Source organism: Quercus robur, chromosome 11, assembly GCF_932294415.1.
Source record: "Quercus robur chromosome 11, dhQueRobu3.1, whole genome shotgun sequence".
In the NCBI taxonomy this organism is placed as follows: Eukaryota; Viridiplantae; Streptophyta; class Magnoliopsida; order Fagales; family Fagaceae; genus Quercus; species Quercus robur.
Window position 1 is genome coordinate 8,952,068 of NC_065544.1, and position 18,723 is coordinate 8,970,790.

Consider the following 18,723-nt stretch of genomic DNA (forward strand, 5'->3'; position numbering starts at 1 on the left):
CCATCTTTGTGAGAATGAGAAGACGGCACGTGGATTTTTAGCCAAGAATGCTAGGTTGAGGAAGTTGTGGTTAGATGGTTATTTTTTCTCACAAATTTGATTTGCTTATTTCATGTTGACTGTGATGGTAGATTTAGGAATTAACTAGACATTGTAGTATTAATATTGACGTATCAATGTATTATATATGTACTCTTTTGTATTATTGGGACGATACAATTGCCCAAATTATGTATTTGTACTGTTCAGATACCACAAATAGGTATCATTTTTGTATGCCATTGAGGTGTAATGCCAATGGTGAACGATTAATGTGGCTGTTTTTATATAAATATTATGGGTATATTCGAATGATTATGTTTGATGTTGAGCCAAATGTGCTGCAATTTTTGTATTGTTACAGATATGTATAGGGAATGCAGGTTCTTGAATTTTATCTATAAGAGCAAAATATAGCATTGATCTTCTCCAATTCCTCCAAAACTTCATTCAAGGATGGACGATTTTTTAGGGCCAGATTCTAGATCATTTTCCGTAAAATGATCCAAATTATTTTCCGTAAAGTATTTTCCGAACCAAACATGGGAAAACGTTTTCCGTAAAGTATTTTCCGTAAAGTATTTTCCGTAAAATATTTGGACGAACCAAACACCGGAATTAATTTTCCGTAAAATATTTGGACGAATCAAACACCGGAATTGATTTTCCGTAAAACGATTTTCGAGACAGCCAAACACCCGAATACATTTTCCTTTTCCGGAAATTAACATTTCCGGAAAATATGTATTTTCCGGAAAACGTTTTCCAGCAACCAAACACACCCTAAGTTTCATTGGATAGTTGCTGGTTCAAAAAGAGAAACCCAACTACAAAAATAATATATATAATAAAAAAGGCCTATGGTTTTTAAAGGGAGGTCCAACTACAAAAAAAAAATTTTGAGAATCTAACTACAAAAATTATATATATATATATAAAATAAGAAAAAAAATTTGGCCATGGGGCCCGAGCCCCTTGAGCCTCACCTGAATCTGCCCCTGTTTAAAACTAATTATTTATATAGTACTTTTTTGCAAGTATAAGAAAACTTTATATGTGATGCCGCCATTGCTTTTTCAGTTTTTTCCTCACATGGCATTTTTCTTTCTTTTTTTTTTTCTTTTTTTTCTGGTAAACTCGAATGGCATTTTTACGTGACTTCTCTTTGTAAATTTCACGAATTTCATTACAGTCTCGTTAAATAGCACTTCCTCCCCAACTATGGACAAAAATGATATTCTTTCCTTTGAAGTTATCATAGGTTTCACAAAATAACTCATCCCCAAAATAGGGACACGATATTCTCACTTCTTTTTCTTTTTCTTTTTCTTTTCTTTTTACAATAATTCAGTATTACAATGTGGAGGGGGATTTTGAACCATGATTTTCTTAATAAAGAAACACATGTTATTTATGCCACGCTACAAAGCTCCCAAAGTAGTTGCCCTAACTCACTCTTTAATAATATGGCGCTACTTGTCTCTCTCTAATATTGGCATGACTATATATTAAACTAGCCTCATCACACACGCTTTGTACGTGTGATGAGGTTTTATTTTTTGGTCTAGTGTCTTAATTTCATCCTTTTTTTTAATAAAAAAATGGATAAGTTTGTTTTGAAGACATGGATTAATAAAAGAGTGTCCTATTTTGTAAGTAATTTAAATGGAGTTGGAAATATATTTTTATTGGATTATCCTTAAGTTTTTTTCTTATTAAACATAAAGTTTAGAAGTATTTCTTGACCATATAAAAATTCAGTCTAAAAATGTCACACTACAAAGCTCACAAAGTAGCTGCCCTAACTCATTTTCTAATAATATGTCACTACTTGTCTCTCTCTAATATTGGCATGACTATATATTAAATAAAACTTAAATAATTAATGGCTAAAATATTGCCACCTGTAATACTAATAATATTCAAAAATAAATTAAGCCCCCAATTCCTAAAATTGACAGATACTGTATGTGCTAGATTACAAGTGGGCCTTCTTTTTCTCTTCCTTTTTGAGGAACACAAGTGGGCCTTTGATTAGATGTTCCCATCCCTGATACTTCCATGAAGCTTCGTTTTTTAAAATTAAAAAATCAACCCAACTGGACCCAAAAAGCTTGAGGACAAGGCCAGGTCAACAGTTGGACCATGTTTGACGCCCAAATAATTCAAGGGCAAAACCAGACCAAAGTCAAGGCCAGTCAGTGGTGGTCTGACTGGCCAATTCAGTATGGGTTTTAAGGTGAATTTAGTTCAATTTTTGAAACTGGGGTTGTTTTAAAAAGTGCGGTATGAAATTTGATTTTTCTGTTTTAAGCCAAAGCAATGTAATAAGAGAGTTTATTTCATTCTTAGTATCAACTTCTTAATAATAATAATAAATATACTATTGGTATTATTATTATTATAATATATTATTGGTACTATTATTATTAACGAAGAGAAATGAACCAAAGGAGCAGCAACAGCATAGAGAACCTCGAGCCTCCTACAGAGAGCAGCGTGTGAGATTGTGAGATATGGGCTGACCACTTGTGTGTTTTTTCTGTATAATCAAAGAGGTAAAGTTGGGTTTTTAAGAAAGAAACTAAGAACAAATTAAGGAAATTGATGTACGTTACAACGGAAACAGTTATGTTTTGAACTAATGCAGTAATGCATTCGTTGCGATTTGCAATCACAGCTCAAAGGCTGCCACGCAAAACATAGAAAAACACAATTCCAGAGAGAACGTGCTTTTAAAATTTGTTACTAAACACATGTTTTCATAAATTAGATTGGTAAACGCATGTTTTGGACCTTTAAAGTTGAACCAACGAGCACTAAAAACTTTTAATCTAGAAGCCCATAAATCAAATAAAAAAATTAAATTCTTACTGGAGTGAAAATAAAACTTAAGAGTGATTGATATGAAAATCACATATAGCCTCTTTTCAAAACTTTATACAAATTGAGATTCATTTTCTAAAAACTAAAGAAGGCACTTTTATCTTTTTTGGTGCTTCAGGCACTTTTATCTACAAGGTACTCATACACAACTGGAGTGTTTATCATATTTGAACAAGAGAATATGGTTTTCTTTATATACCTATAGATTTGTAGGTATTTGTATCAATAGACAATTGTCGCAGCTCCTCCAAGGTAAGGAAATTAAGCACGCTTCTTTTCTCCCTCTTTGTTGAATAATGCTAGGGATACAAATATTTTTACAAAACATTTTACAAATTGCTGATGTGATGAGTAATTATTGGTAAATGAAAAAATGATGTCAATAATGAGTCTAAATGAAAATCAATAAGTAACTGACCATATCAATAGTTTGTAAAAATGTTGTAAAATGGTTTATGGCTGTAGCATTACTCTTCTTTGTTTCGCATCTAATTTTGCACTAGAAAGGCATGTGATTGCTAAATTCAGCTCAAAGTACATTTATGAATCGTATTAAATTTATTAATTGAAATGCATTAAGGCATAGCCCTAGAACAAGAAAAATAAAAAAGGAAAAAACAAAACAGAAGCTAAGCTTCAAAGCTAAAAGAACCAAAAAGTGGAAATCAGAAATTAAAGAGAAACAACTAGTTGCTTTCATCCAAAAAGCAATCTCCATAATATAAATTCAATAAGCCTTAAGCTCAAATGGCATTTCCTTCTCTCACAAGTGTGAATGAAGTGTGAGGTCGTCAGTTCAATTCTTCATAGCATTTGTCTCTCACTAAATTTTCCTCATAAGAGATGATGAGATTGCATTCAAAATCACTTCACTTTGGTGTCTATGCAAAGACCTTTGTAACAAGCCAACAAATCCACAACCAAGCTAGGCATAATTCGCATAATTGCAAACAACGAAAGACAAACTAAAGTTTCCTTGCAATAGGCAAAAGGACAAAAGATTATCCATTATCCCTATGCTTATTTACACAGTCGTAGACAAACAACTACTGTCTTCTTTCACTATACAAGATCTAAGAAGCACAAACTCAGACATGACATAACACGACATTCTCAAAAAAAATTAGGATACTGCACGACAGGGCACTAATTAATTAATATATATTTTTAGGTATATTATGTAGGCATATTTTATGTTTATTTTAGGTTTTAGAAGTAACAACTGCAAATGTTTAAAAACAAGCCTAATAATAAGGAGCAAAGAAGTGCATTGATACCCATAAAATGATGTTTAGGATACAAATAAACTATGATAAACATCAAAATAAGAGAAAAGAATTTAGAAGACTTCAAGATTATCCAATGACATGACGTTCTCAAAAAAAAATTAGAATACGACACGACAGGGACACAACAGTTAATTAATTAATATATATTTTAAAGGTATATTATATAGGCATTGTAAGGGCAGGGTTTGAATCTTGAGCCCAAAAGGTGAATGGATTGAGGCCCAAAGAACCCAATACAATAAATTTGTAGATAGTGGGCTTAAAAACTAGGCTTCAATGGATCGAACAACACGCACAGTGAATTAAAGATAGTAAGAAAGCAAAGAAAGACAAACTCTATCAAAGAAATCCTTCCTTGGCAAAATCCGAGGAGAGTGGTCCTTGAATATATTTCTTTTAAACTTGGATACAATTTCAGTTCTTGTTGCTACAATGTTTTCTCTACCGATTTCTTCATGGATCCCTGTCCCTGGAGGATCTCTCTCATTATATAGCCTCCTTTGATTGATCTTGGCTCTCCATTTGTTGATTATGCAGGCCACTACTTTAGTGTTTGTTCCATCAAACACCCTCCCAAGTCTTTTGTGAGTTGTGGCAACCAAGACAGTACTATTCAAAGGTCTTATCTACATAAATGCGACAAGGGTGTTTGGTAAGGTGGTTAAATGTGATGGCAGCTACCATCCCTCCAATCACGTCAGAGCTAACCCCCTATTTGAAGCTCTTCCTCTACAGTGTGGCCACCTCTTGTAATGTGCCATTGACATGGCCATGACCCAACTCTCTGACCTTACCATCTAAGTGCATGGACTCCTCGAAACTATATTGGCCTCCTCGGCCTTGGATATGACACGTGGCATGATTAAATTTCTATACCCCACAAACATATTTTATGTTTATTTTAAGTTTTAGAAGTAACAACTGTCAAAATGTTTAAAGACATGCCTAATTATAAGGAGCAAAGAAGTGCATTGATACCCATAAAATGATGTTTAGAATACAAATAAACTATTACAAACATCAAAATAAGAGAAAAGAATAGAGAAGACTTCAAGATGATCCAACAACATGACATGACATTCTCAAAAAATTTAGGATACACAACAGCTAATTAATTAATATATATTTTAAGATATATTATATAGGCATATTTTAGGTTTTAGAAGTAACAAATGTCAAAATGTTTAAAAACATGCCTAATAATAAGAAGCAAAGAAGTGCATTGGTACTCATAAAATGATGTTTAGAATACAAATAAACTATGATAAACATGAAGATAAGAGAAAAGAATAGAGAAGACTTCAAGATGATCCAACAACAACGTCATCCCCTTCATCACCTTCACCATCATCATCACTACCATCCCAAAAAAAAACTATTCACCATCCATACGATCGAGTTAAAGACCTACAATCTTAAGCAACCCAACTAATCCAAATAGCTCATCCCATCCCAAGTATCGCCTATAATTATCCCACATGTGAGTTGCTCCATTATTGTACCCTTCCTTACTCTTTGAAAGAATTTGAAGATTAGCATACACATACACTAGATCTTAAGCATCTTTAGTAGTCATTTGTTCCACCTAAATAAAAGAAGATCAAAGGTACGCCTTTTATGATGTGACATATGATATACTCATTGATTGACGGATTAAAAATTACACACCACTTCATTGCATGGTTCAGACCTTGAATCCTAAGTATAATAATTTTTTTAATAATTAAGTTTGTTTAATAAGTTGAAGTCAAAGTAGTTGTATTTTTTTCTCTTCTCTCCATTTTATAGTAAACAAACTCATTTTTATGACTATTATTGCTATTTTTTATCTATCCACTATACCAACCAATCACTTGGTGAGACTCCAAATCATGTTCCTCCACATAAAATATTGAAATTTATGAGGAGATGAACAAGTGTTTAAGAAGATTCTTTCCAAATAATGAACATAGAAAGCAGGTGAATGCAAAGCATGGTATGTTTATAGGAAATATGAATGTGTTTGATTCCTTCGATTACTTGCAAGATAGGTGGAATTTAAAGCCAAAGGTTTGGTGTTATATCCATGGGACTCTTCGAATCTTAGCCTTCAAGCTTTTTGGACAACCTTGTTCGTCATCACATTGTGAGAGGAATCAGAGTACATGCCCCTTCATTTATTCATTGAGGAGCAACAAAATGACTCCTAACGTGTTGAAGATTTAGTATATGTGCATACTAATCTTCAACTTTTTTCAAGGATTAAGGAAGAATACAATAAAGAAGTATTCTAATGAAACTATTCCCATAAGTAACGACACTGCTTTGTGTTTCCAACCTTGACCAAAGCAAAGATACTTAAAAAATGCATATGAAGCAATTCCCACAAATTTCCTTTATCTTAATTAACTATGACAAAGACTAGCAAGAGACAAAGTACCCAAAAAATATATATGTACGTATGCATGTACAATCAAATAAATAAAAGCATAAGTTGTTTCAAAATCATGAAAGACATAGCTCACACCTTATACAACTAAATCATGAAAAACCCAATTCACACCTTGTATTTACCAAATCATGAAAGACCCAGTTCACATCTTGTTACCAAATTCATACTACCATATTATTTAACACAAAAAGAACCCAACCTTAAGTTGCAATTGAAACTAAAAACTAAAAACAAGCAAATAAATAAAGAGAGAGAAATAATCCAAAATGTGAAACAGAGTGATTGAAAGAAAATATTCAAATACTTACAGCTCTGTTTGCTTCGTCAGCCATTGCAGAACTCAAAAGCAGATTTATCAAATCAATTCGGATTGTGAATTGTTAATTTGTGATACACTGAGTAATTAATATTGGGCCTGGATTTGTGTCGGGTCGATTCGGATTATTTTGGGCCCAATATATTTGACCCAATTGCCAAAAAAAATAAAAAAAAATCTCCGAATAATGAATGTCTTTTGTTCTGTTTTCTTTGACAGAACAAAACATATTCCAAAACAAAACAAAACAAACAAACAAAAAAATCTCTGCCTTCCAACATTTGTTTTGCGCTTTTTTTTTTATTTTTTATTTTTTTATAATAAAGATAAATGTGTTCATATTTTTAAATAATAATTTTCTAATAATCTGAAATAGAAACTTTCCAAATTATTTTGAACTATTGTAACAATACTATCACAGCTTTCTTACAAATTAACCCCCAAAATATAAGGTTTTCTTATACATAAACAGGAAAGTATGACAGCAAATGAAAAAAAAAAAGTTTGTTTATATTCATTTATTTAGCAATGACCCAATTCACTCTTATTTTAGGCTTTGATTTAATAATGTATTTGTGAACAAGCTTATAAGTATGGGACTGGATTCAAGTATATATAATGTCATATATTTATTATATATATGAATAAAAATGTATTCATAGAGACTTGAGATTGGATTTTGTGGGTTAATATATAAGTTCATAAAATATCTATTATTTATAAATTATTTTGATGTGTGATTATTATTTTATATATTGATAATATAAATAGTCTATTTTGTAGTGAAAGTCATATACTTATATATAATTTCTAACAATATAAGATTGTTGAATCTAATTTTTGTAACTTCATAAAAGAACATCATTCTATGTAATTAAATTAATAAATGTAATTTGAATGGAAGAAAAATATTAGTTGTAATGTTTATTATATATGCTAAAATAATCAAGTAGCTTGTGAACCATCTCAAATTTGCTCAATAAAAAAAATTAATCAAGTCTGAACATGTAAGGTAGTTAGTTTAATAGTTTGAGTTCAGTATATATTCAAAATAAAATAAAATGAACAATCAATAACTTTTAATACCCAACTCAAAGATAGAATAAGTAGAACATGTATTTTCTCATTATACGTAGTTGCATTACACCTTCAAAAAGAGTAGAGTGGAGAATTCTCACAAGTAATGGTATAGAGGGAAATTTGGAACGCCTTTGGTCTTTACATGTCCCCCCAAAAGTGCGAAGTTTAGAGGAGGCCATGCCTTCTTTGTGATTCCACCCATGACCACACAGTAGCAGATGGTCTGAGAGTTTATTGGACATCCATGTTTGTGCAAGAAGCATTTGGCCTATTTGCTTTATGGAAGTCATGATTTGAGGTGTTTGTCTTGTATGACACGGATCTAGCTAATGCTTGTGCATGGTCTCCCCTTTAGCCAAAAGGCTTGAGCCTTTCCATTTGGTGTCCTTCATGGCTTCATCTGTATTTTTTTTTTAAATAAAATTTCTATCATTTCACACCAAAAAAAAAAAAAATTAGAGTGAATAAAGAAGGTGCAGCTTGTCCCATCAATTTTATTTATTTATTTATTTTCATAGGAACCTGTTGAATTATCTTCATTAACAAAACTCAAACAAAGTCATCAGGTATGTCATGAGCAATTACAGCTTCTAAGAAAATGGGGGTTTCCTTCAACCCATACTATAAAATCATCAAAGAATTTTGCTTAATGAGCTAAGATATGGGCTCCATTTGTACTCAATAATATTCTTTCTTTGTTTTCTTTGAAGGATTACAAACATGAAGGTGGTCCTAAACCTTCTCCCTTTTCATAACACAAAATACACCTAGGGAAAGAAGGGTATAGGACCACTCTTATTACAATGTCTAAGTTTGTTATTGTATTTGATATGTTTTTTTGTGTGTGTGTGTGTTAGGCCATAATTTTTCTTCATGGATAACTTTGTCAATTCATCAATAACTTTGCTCGATTTATGAAAGTATAATGGATGTATTATAATTATTTTTCTTCAACTACTTTATTTTTTATTTGTTTTGAATACTACTCACTTTTTATTTTTTTTTTGACTCGATCAACTGCTTAATAATTATTTTTCTATCTCTTTATCTTGGTTCTGGTCCATAAGATATGATCATTTTAATATAAATCTTATAGAAATATATTTACATATTTTTTATCAACCAACTGCTACAAAAATCCTAGTTTGGATACCTTACAACAATATTTTGTTAAACATCGTTTATAACTCACTAAAGTTTTTTTTTTTTTTTTGACTGAGGAAGCCTCAACTGGGAAGATCAAACCAAATCCAACTAAAAATTACAAACTTTGTAGAAAAAAAAAACTAGTGCTCAATGGATGTAGAACTCTGTGTGTTATAACAAATTTGAATTGTGTCCAATTAAGTCGAAAGCTTTATATAACTGTGAAATTCATCAACTCAACATCAAAATAAAAGGGTCATCAGCCAAAATTGAAGTTATGTATAACATTTCTAAGAAAACCAAAACAGTCAAATCTAAATCAATCAACATTTTTTTAGCATACAAATCATATAAATATGCTTACACTAACAAGAATATAAACAATTGAACTTTGAGAGGGTCAAGTAGTTATGACTTTTTTTTTTTAGATTTACTGAAAAAAACATGATTTATGGAATAAAAGACTATCAGCCTATTGTAGATTTCTTCTAATTTATAAGTTTCAAAAAAACAAAAACAATTTTTTTTATAAATATGTATATTTTCAATGTCATTCAATTGTTTTCTAATTAATGCCTGAACAAATGTAATCTCTAGACAGATGCTTAGTTGCATTCAAGGCTTGTGAATCCACAATCATCAAATAATATGTTTTTTAAATAAAAAAAATGCATACGAAAAAAGATAAATGCAATAGCTTTATTACAATTAACAAGGTAACATAAATGTTTGAGCACCAATTTTCATATTTTGAGTGGGTTCGATAATACTTCAATCAAAAAAGCTCTCTCAATTGAAATTTGATAAGCATATCAGAAAAAATCTCGAATAATAAAGAATGTATGTTAAAATACTTAGTATTCTAAAAAAATAATAATAATATAATGGAAATTCATGACTGTCCTCAATCAACCTCCAAATAAGACTAGCACTAATTTCTCTCTCTCACACACACACAAAAACATATATATATACATATATATATATATATATATATTCAAAGGTGAGAAAAAATTCAATTAGATTTTCAACTACAGTCTAATTTTGTGTCACATGTTCATATAATTTTTTAATTTTGTGTCAAGTAAGTTATTGGTGCAAAAGTTGAAAAGTCAAAAATAAAATAAAAAGTAAAAAAGAAAAGTTTGATTTGACTTTTGCAAGGAAGAAGAGTAGTTTGGAGAAAATTAAATAAATAAATAACGAAATGTTAGACTTAGACTTCAACTTAGGTTTCGTTCTCATCTATTCTAGACCAATTTTAAATCAATGAAAATTAAAAACAAAAAAAAAATTAATAACATTGAGAATTTAATAGATAACAATTTAAATGATTTTTTATATTTTGTTTTTCATTTGTTTAAGATAAATTTATATTTATTTTATAAGTAGCTATTTTATATTTTCAAATATACAAACATTATATATAAACTTGGTAAAATTTTTATTCTCATTTAGTTATGCTTATTTGTAAATGTATCGCATGCATATATATAAAGATTATAAGCTAGTATTCTTAATTGCTACATTATGCCTACCCTTAAGATAAAATTAAAGTAACAAATGCAGATTTGTTTGAGAGATTTGAAATTGAAATCCTCTTCATTTTTGCCTCCTCAAGTACTATAGAGTCACTCTCCTAAAATTTTAGAGCAATTATTTCCTTCATATTTGCTTCGAAAGTTATGGAACTTCTCTCATTATTTTCTAGTTTTTAAACTTCTTTAAGTATTGAAGTCTTTTTTTATGAGTGAATTTAAATGTTTGAACTTTTTTTATTTTGAAGAAAAATATTCGAAATATTTTTGGGTTTGACTTACTTCTAGTACTTTTTTAACTAGACATGTTCTGTTATTTTAAATATACAATGACAAGTGGTAGTGAGTTTTAATCTCCACCTTTTATTTAATTAATGGGTGATGTGGCAGTTTCTTATTAAAATAAAAGGAGATTCCAGTTAAAAAAGTACTTAAGGTAAGCCACACCCAATAATTTTCCTTGTTAGAAGCACAATCCCCCCAAAAATAAGTCATGTAGTTCTTTTAGGTGAACGGTCTAGGGACACCAAATAGTTTCGATTTTTTTTTTTTCCAAATATCGGTTGATTTTTTTGTATGGAATAAAAATAGGTTGATATAGCCTATTTGTGATTGATGCATAACTCCAATAAATAATACTTTACTTTTTGAAAAGTATTGTGTTCCTAAGATTTCTCTAACAATATTCTCTATTTATATATTTTCATTATATATGAATTTTGACTTATCCACCATGAAATCGCGTTTTTTTTATTATATGTTCACAAAATTTCAAAGAGATTAAATGTCATCAATCAAATGTTTAAATTTCAAGTTTTTGTAGTCTTAGATTATGCATAAAAAAATAAATTTATAGATCGAATAATAAATAATATCCAATTTAAACGAAATTTAATATGTATATTAAGAACATAGAAAACATATAATCAAAATGCTAGATTTTCAAAATATGTAACTATGCTCATTTTTTAATGACACTTTCTAATCATTACCTACAAACTAGTTTGTAAGCAAACTTTTTTCTCATTGTTTTACCGAAAACCTCCAAATATGATTTTACTTCTTAGGCAAATAAAGTCAAACTACAAAAATCGAAAAAAAAAATCACATTATCTCAAGTACGTAACGTTTGAAATAGTACTTTATCAAAATCGTTACAACATAATAAAACATGAATGGTGTGAATAAGTCAATGAAACCGTGTTGAGAAACTTTCCAAAAGATAAAGAAATTCAAATTAGTGTAGTCACAAAATTAGATATTAAAAAAAAAAAAAAACAAAAAAAGGATTATGCCAGTATCTTAAAGAGGAAACAAAGCATATAAAAAAAGACAAAAGCAAAAAAACAAAAACAGGAAAACAAAACTCAAATGGGAAATTGAGTAATAAACTCAAACTGAGGCCCAAAGGAAATGCAAACCCATTAGCTTCGGCTGCGAATCGTTTGGCGCTATCGGCGCCTATTGTAAACCAAACCATTGGAATCGTCCACTCATTCACTCTCTCTCTCTGTCTGTTTTTCTCTCTCTCTCTCTCTGTCACGCGCGGACACACACACACTAGACACGCTTTCTCTCTCTCTCTCTCTCTCTTAGTTGGTTTTTCTTTCGAAGTTTGTGCCTTTCACTTTGAAAAAAAAAATTCTGGGTTTTTGTTTTTTCCGGCAACCCGGGTCAGAATCCAGTGAAATTGGCAGAAATCCCAGCAACCCATTTCGGATTTGGAGCCACTCGGATCAAATCTGGACATTTTTTTGGGAGAAAAATCCAACATTTACATTTTTTGACGTTGTTTAAGATAAACCCACAAGACAAGTTTTTGAGTTTATGAGTGACCGTGATGAAATAGAAATGGTTTCTGTAGAATTGTAATGGGAAGATGAAATGCAAATCTGGATTGTGCTTGTGGTTGAGACTCATGGGGATTTGTTTTAGTATTGAAGAGCAAGAACAATTACAACACCACCAACAACAACAACATCTATACCAACGGCAACAACAACAACAACTCCAGTTGCTTAATACGAGTCAAGGTAATTTTTTAAAAAAAAGTAATTAAATGAGCATTTTTTTTTTGGTTACATTTATGGATATTCTTAAATTTGTTCAATCTACCTTTTCTTTTTAGTGTATTTGTTGATAATGTATTTCCTTTTTCATTTAAAGGAAATTTAGTTTTCTGGGGATCCATAAATGTTCAATAATTGGTGGTTTTAATAGATTAGTAGCCACTTAATAAGACATTATGAGAATTTGCATCTGGTAAGAGAGACTCAAAGTGCTAATAAAAATAAATGGTTGCATTTTTTGGCATACATTTTGTTTTTTGCTTTTTTCATAATAGAAAAATATGTTACATCCATCGACTCTTCCACTCAAAATTTTTTGGCAATGAGATTAAATTAACCTCCAGATTCTTGAGCCGTTATATAGTTCTTGAATATAATTTGGTATGTATAATACTTGGAGAAGTAGATTTGAGGCCTATGCCAGTAATCTTGCATGTTTGTGTTGTTGTCCTCTTCTAATTCTAAACTAATAAGTTATTGCAAACAGCAAGTGAGCATTACATTTTTGTTTTGAACATTCCAAAACATAAATCAACTGAAAGATTTTGTGAAAATTGTTTTCAATTTTTAAATTACGATGTGCTGAATTTATGTCAGAGAAGTTGTTAAAGGCAAGTACACAGTATTTAACTGATATAATTATTGATGTTTAACTTGATAATATTTCCTTCTTTTGTGAAATTTCAGTTGAAGTAAGACATGAATCGGCTACATGTATTAATTCACAAGAAAAAAATGCAAGTAGCAATTCCTTGGCTCCCAAGAATGTCAACGATCTCCGTGAAAATCCTGTTAATAGTAATGTTGATATCTTTACATATGAGGAAATGAGGTTGGCTACAAAGCGATTCCGGCCAGATTTAATTCTTGGTGAGGGTGGGTTTGGAATTGTATACAAGGGAGTTATTGATGAGAATGTGAGACCCGGTTACACTTCCACCCAAGTTGCCATCAAGGAGCTTAATCGAGAAGGGTTCCAAGGTGACAGGGAATGGCTGGTATTTGACTTTCCTTGTTCTCTCTGTTTATTTATTTGCTTTATCAATATGAGGTTTACATGGAAAAATTGACTTTTGATGAATGAGAAAAGGTAAATTAAATCTGTTTCTGCTGATATAATGAGTATGCAATAATGTGAAAGGATCAAACATCAATCAGCATTATAGAGATACAGTTTCTTAACTTTTAAAGAAAGCTTTATAAGTTTATAGATCAGGAACACTTGGTTTATTTCTAATTATTAGTTTTTTCACTTAGAAATACAGTTTCACAGCAGATTTTATTATTATTATAAATGACTTTACTACAAAATTTAATAATGCATACAAGCAGTTGCATTTTACTTTATGTTGCTGAAATAGTTGGTCTGTTTTACCGTACAGTACTCATTTATTTAAGGATGTATCCCTTAGTTCTTTTTCTTTTTTCTTTTTTTCTTTTTAATTTAAATAACTAATGTATCTTTTATTATACAGCTGACCTTATTAGCAACCATCTAATCTACTGAAGATGGGTTTTCTAATTTTTGCTCAGATGAGTTATCCATGCTTTAGTAGTTTCTTAAGACAAATCATGCCCAATTGGGGAAAAAAATGTGGTTGGGGGGGTTGGAATTTAACCGTTAATTAAAGTCGGTATTCCTTTTTCACAAACTTATACTTTTTTTTTTTTAAATACTTTGCATTAAATGATGACCCTTAAAAAGTTGGATTTTCTAAATAAGACCAAAAATATAGGATGGAGAGTATTTATCTTAGATTGGTCAGTATCTAGCATATTAGAGAAATCAATGAACTGTCCTGGTTAATGGGCTTGAGAAGTGACTTGGTAAAGAAACGAACCTTCTCACATATAATCTTCACCCCTAATGGCTTAGCTCTTTACACTTGCCTCAGGGCTGTTTTCGGCAGGGGGCAGTACTTCAAAATTGTGAAATTAACTTGGTAAGGAAGACCTAAAAAAGGGAGCATTATCTTTCTTCCCGTTGTACTTTCAATGACTATTCCTCTATAAACAATTACTAGTTATGCGTTGTACTTTCAATGACTATTTAGCAGATGTCATTATGTAAAGATCACTTGTTATTGCCATCGGCCATAAACCAAGCTAGTTATTAATAATGCCATTTCATGTTTTGGGTGTGGGGGAGGCACGGGGGGAGGGGTGGTGTTTAATTTCTTGTATTCACCATTCTTTATTTGTTTTGTAGACAGAAGTCAACTATTTAGGACAGCTCCGTCACTCTAATCTTGTGAAGCTTATTGGGTACTGCTGTGAAGAGGAGCACAGACTGTTAGTTTATGAGTACATGGCAAGTGGGAGCCTGGAAAGACATCTTTTTCGCAGTAAGTATCCAGTGGAACTTTTTTTGACTTGATGAAATGAGGTCTCATGTGGTACTAGTTACCCTTAAACATTAACATATTGTTTAAAGTTCTATCATGAGTTCTTCTGTATTACAGTATGAAGTAATGCATGTGATGCTTCACTACCCAACTCCACTGGGTATGGAAAGTAGTGGATATTCTCTGACAATCCAAATCTTAAATGTCCGGTTTCTCAAAAAAAAAATTTCTTAAATGTCCTGAATCTCATGATGAAAAAAATGCACACTTTTAAAGAAATTTAAGCCTTTGGTGCTTATTGTTTCTTCATCCTATTTGGTTCTGGTGGTAGGAGTGGGCTCTACATTAACTTGGTCAAGAAGAATGAAGATTGCATTAGATGCTGCAAAGGGACTTGCTTTTCTTCATTGTGCAGAACGACCCGTCATATACCGTGATTTCAAGACGTCAAACATCTTGCTGGATGTGGTTAGTTGTCTTTTCTTTGATATATGTATGTTGCTTTTATAATACATACACACACACACATCTTGCTTCAGTTGCCATTTGGAAAATAAAGAAAACCAGCCTCCTGAGCATGAGTTTGGAAAAAATCCAATATACTTCCTAGCAAAGCTCCAATGCAGGACTTTGCTCTGCCATAGACTAGGAAAGAGAGAAGATCCATTCAGTGAACTTGTGCTCTGTATTGTCATGAAGTTTCATCTTTCTTCTTGTTCTCTTTTGGGAAGATAAAAAACTGGTATCTTTTTTTTTATCAAACAAACATAAGTGTGCAAGTGCTTAACCAATGAATGCTTTTTCCTAAGGAAGTCTGGTTGTCTTCAACTAAATAAATTAGAAATAAAACATGCAGGATTTTAATGCAAAACTTTCAGACTTTGGCCTTGCAAAGGATGGGCCAATGGGAGACCAAACCCATGTTTCAACACGAGTGATGGGTACTTACGGATATGCTGCTCCTGAGTATGTAATGACCGGTGAGTTCCTTTTATTTTTTTAAGTAGTCAATTATGCAGATTTATTTTATAACATAGTGATTTTGCTTTCTTTTTTCTTTCACTTTTAAGAATATCTCTGCCAAACAAAGGAATTTGTTCTGACTTGTAATTATGATCTGGATCTATGACTAACATTTCACCTATAAAAAAAAATGACTGTACAACCTTCACTATATTCAATTAACGTTGAAGAACTGCTAAAAGACATTTTCATCACTTCCAAGTAGGAAAAATGGTAACTTAGATTGCTTATTAATGTGAACCTTAACAGTTTTTAATTGATTTGAATCTTCTAAGTTCTTTTGTTACTAAGATGGAAGGAAAGAGGAAGAAATATCTTATTCTTGTTGTCTGTTATGCTCCCATATAAGTTAAATAGTATTGTTAAAACTGGACAGGATCTGTGACAAGCCAAAGAAATCTGAAAAACAATTCAGATATTTTCTTTTTGGTTTTTTTTTTTTTTTTTCTTTTGCATATAATACTAAAAATAATAAAAATAAAAATAAAAACCTTCTCCAATTTCATTCACACAACCCAACATCAAAATGAAATGAAATAAAATAAAATATTTTCCTACTTTCTCTTCTCTTTTACAATTGTATCCTTTCTTATATTTGAAAGTCAATATTTGATCATTTTAAAGCATTCAAATATGGCAGTTCAAGGTATCATTGATGAGTTATTTTTAAATTATAACCCTCAGAGATTGTTATAGAAACTACTATAGTCCATAAACTGAAATTTTAATTAATCTTGACCAGGGCATTTAACAGCTCGAAGTGATGTTTACGGATTTGGTGTGGTACTACTTGAGTTGCTCATTGGAAGGAAAGCATTGGACAAGAGCAGGCCCAGCCGAGAACATAACTTGGTTGAGTGGGCCCGCCCACTCTTGAACAATAATAAGAAGCTTCTGAGGATCCTAGACCCTAGGCTGGAGGGGCAATACTCTAATAGAGCAGCAATGAAGGTGGCCCATTTGGCATACCAGTGCCTTAGCCAAAACCCAAAAGGGAGGCCTCTCATGAGCCAAGTAGTTGATATCCTTGAGACTTTCCAGTCAAAGGCAGAAAACCATGAAGAGGCAATGCTTCAAAGTGGAGGCAGTCTAACCCTTTATGAGGTTCCAAAGGGTACCTCTGTCACTCAGTCACAGAAGAGAGAGCCATTTAGAAGTGAGAGGGCACCCGAGGTGCGGAGTAGCAAACCAGGAAAAGGAAGGAGCAAAAGTGAGCCTTTCAACGATGCTGATGTATATAGTCCTTCTCCAGATTTATTGTCCAGTGAGAAGTCAGCTTCTACCAGACGTTAAAACTGTACCAAATATAGACATGGAAGTTGAACTTGTATAAGATCTGTAAGTGGTGTTTTGAGATAGTAGTTATCCTCCTTCCCTTAGTAGCAAATCCAGCCAAAGTATTAGTACTTTCATTCTCTACTTAAGCTTAGTCTATTTTATGATCTATCAAGGAAAGAGAAAACCCTTTTGAAATTGTAACCTGCTGTGCCGGCTGTTCATCTTTCTATGATCATCTGATGGTAGGTAGTGGGTTTCTCATCTTGACAATCAAGGCAAGGGTGTAAATAAGTCTGTTGTTGTTATTGTTCTTATTTGCTTACAGCAAGTGCGGAAAGGACGTAGAATCCAAGTTCTCCTCCGCTAAAGAACTAGACGGTGCTGTTGAGTCATTAAAGTCGAGATATAAGCCAGTTTATTTATGATCTTGTAATTTAGTAATATTTCTTTCTATGATAGACAACAATTTTGGTTTCAATTGGGAAGAGGACTCGAACAAGTCCTCCTCCATGGAAGAACTTGATTGTGTCACTAAATCATAAGGCTCTTGATAGATGCCAATTTATTTATGATCTTGTAATTTAGTGATATTTATTTCTGGGATAACCTTTAATTTTGGTTCTTGAATTGTCTCATTTGGGCATGAGTTATTGATTGTGTTCATTTATTTCCTAGAGTTTGAAAATGTACCATATTACCCTTCCCTCATGTTTTTTGGAAAAAGTTTGATGCTAAACATGTTTGGAAGCTAAGGATTCAACTTAATACGCATTGCACATTACAGAGACATTTCATCTTCCTAGCATGTTGGTGATGAAAAATATTTTATTGCAATCCTCAAAATGAACCCATAAATATTGCTTCTTTGGCTTGCACTAAAAATATTTATATTTTATGAAGGCATAGTGATGGTAAACACAATGGTGGTATTGATGAAGGTGGTAAGGTGGTGGTGGCAAAGACATTAACGATGCTGGTGGTAGTGTAAAGAAGTGGGGAGAAGAAACAGTGGTGGCATCACATGGGAACTAGGGGAGGAGGTGCGAAAAAAAATTTCACTTACCTTTTGTTGACTTTGAAGAAGGTTTAATGTTAACTAAAATTTATAATTATGTTAAATATAAGAAGAAAAAAAAACTATTTTTTACTTAAGAGTTACCAAATTGCCCATGACCCATAGATTGGTCCAGTAGCCGCCAGCCCATCGAAATACCTTACTACCACGCACTTAATTATTGGATGGTTAAAATATTTATGATAAATTATGTTTTATATATATATTG

General features: G+C 31.7%; 1 protein-coding gene across 1 annotated transcript; it reads left to right on the top strand.

The window, feature by feature from the left end:
* Positions 1 to 12,152: 12,152 nt before the first annotated feature.
* On the top strand, positions 12,153 to 18,107 carry LOC126705552 (probable serine/threonine-protein kinase PBL17). Its single transcript, XM_050404605.1, has 6 exons — positions 12,153 to 12,758; positions 13,482 to 13,792; positions 15,004 to 15,139; positions 15,471 to 15,607; positions 15,996 to 16,119; positions 16,905 to 18,107. Exons 1-6 carry the CDS (start codon positions 12,605 to 12,607, stop codon positions 17,453 to 17,455), a joined length of 1,413 nt encoding a protein of 470 aa, XP_050260562.1. The 5' UTR covers positions 12,153 to 12,604; the 3' UTR covers positions 17,456 to 18,107.
* The last annotated feature ends 616 nt before the right edge of the window (positions 18,108 to 18,723 follow it).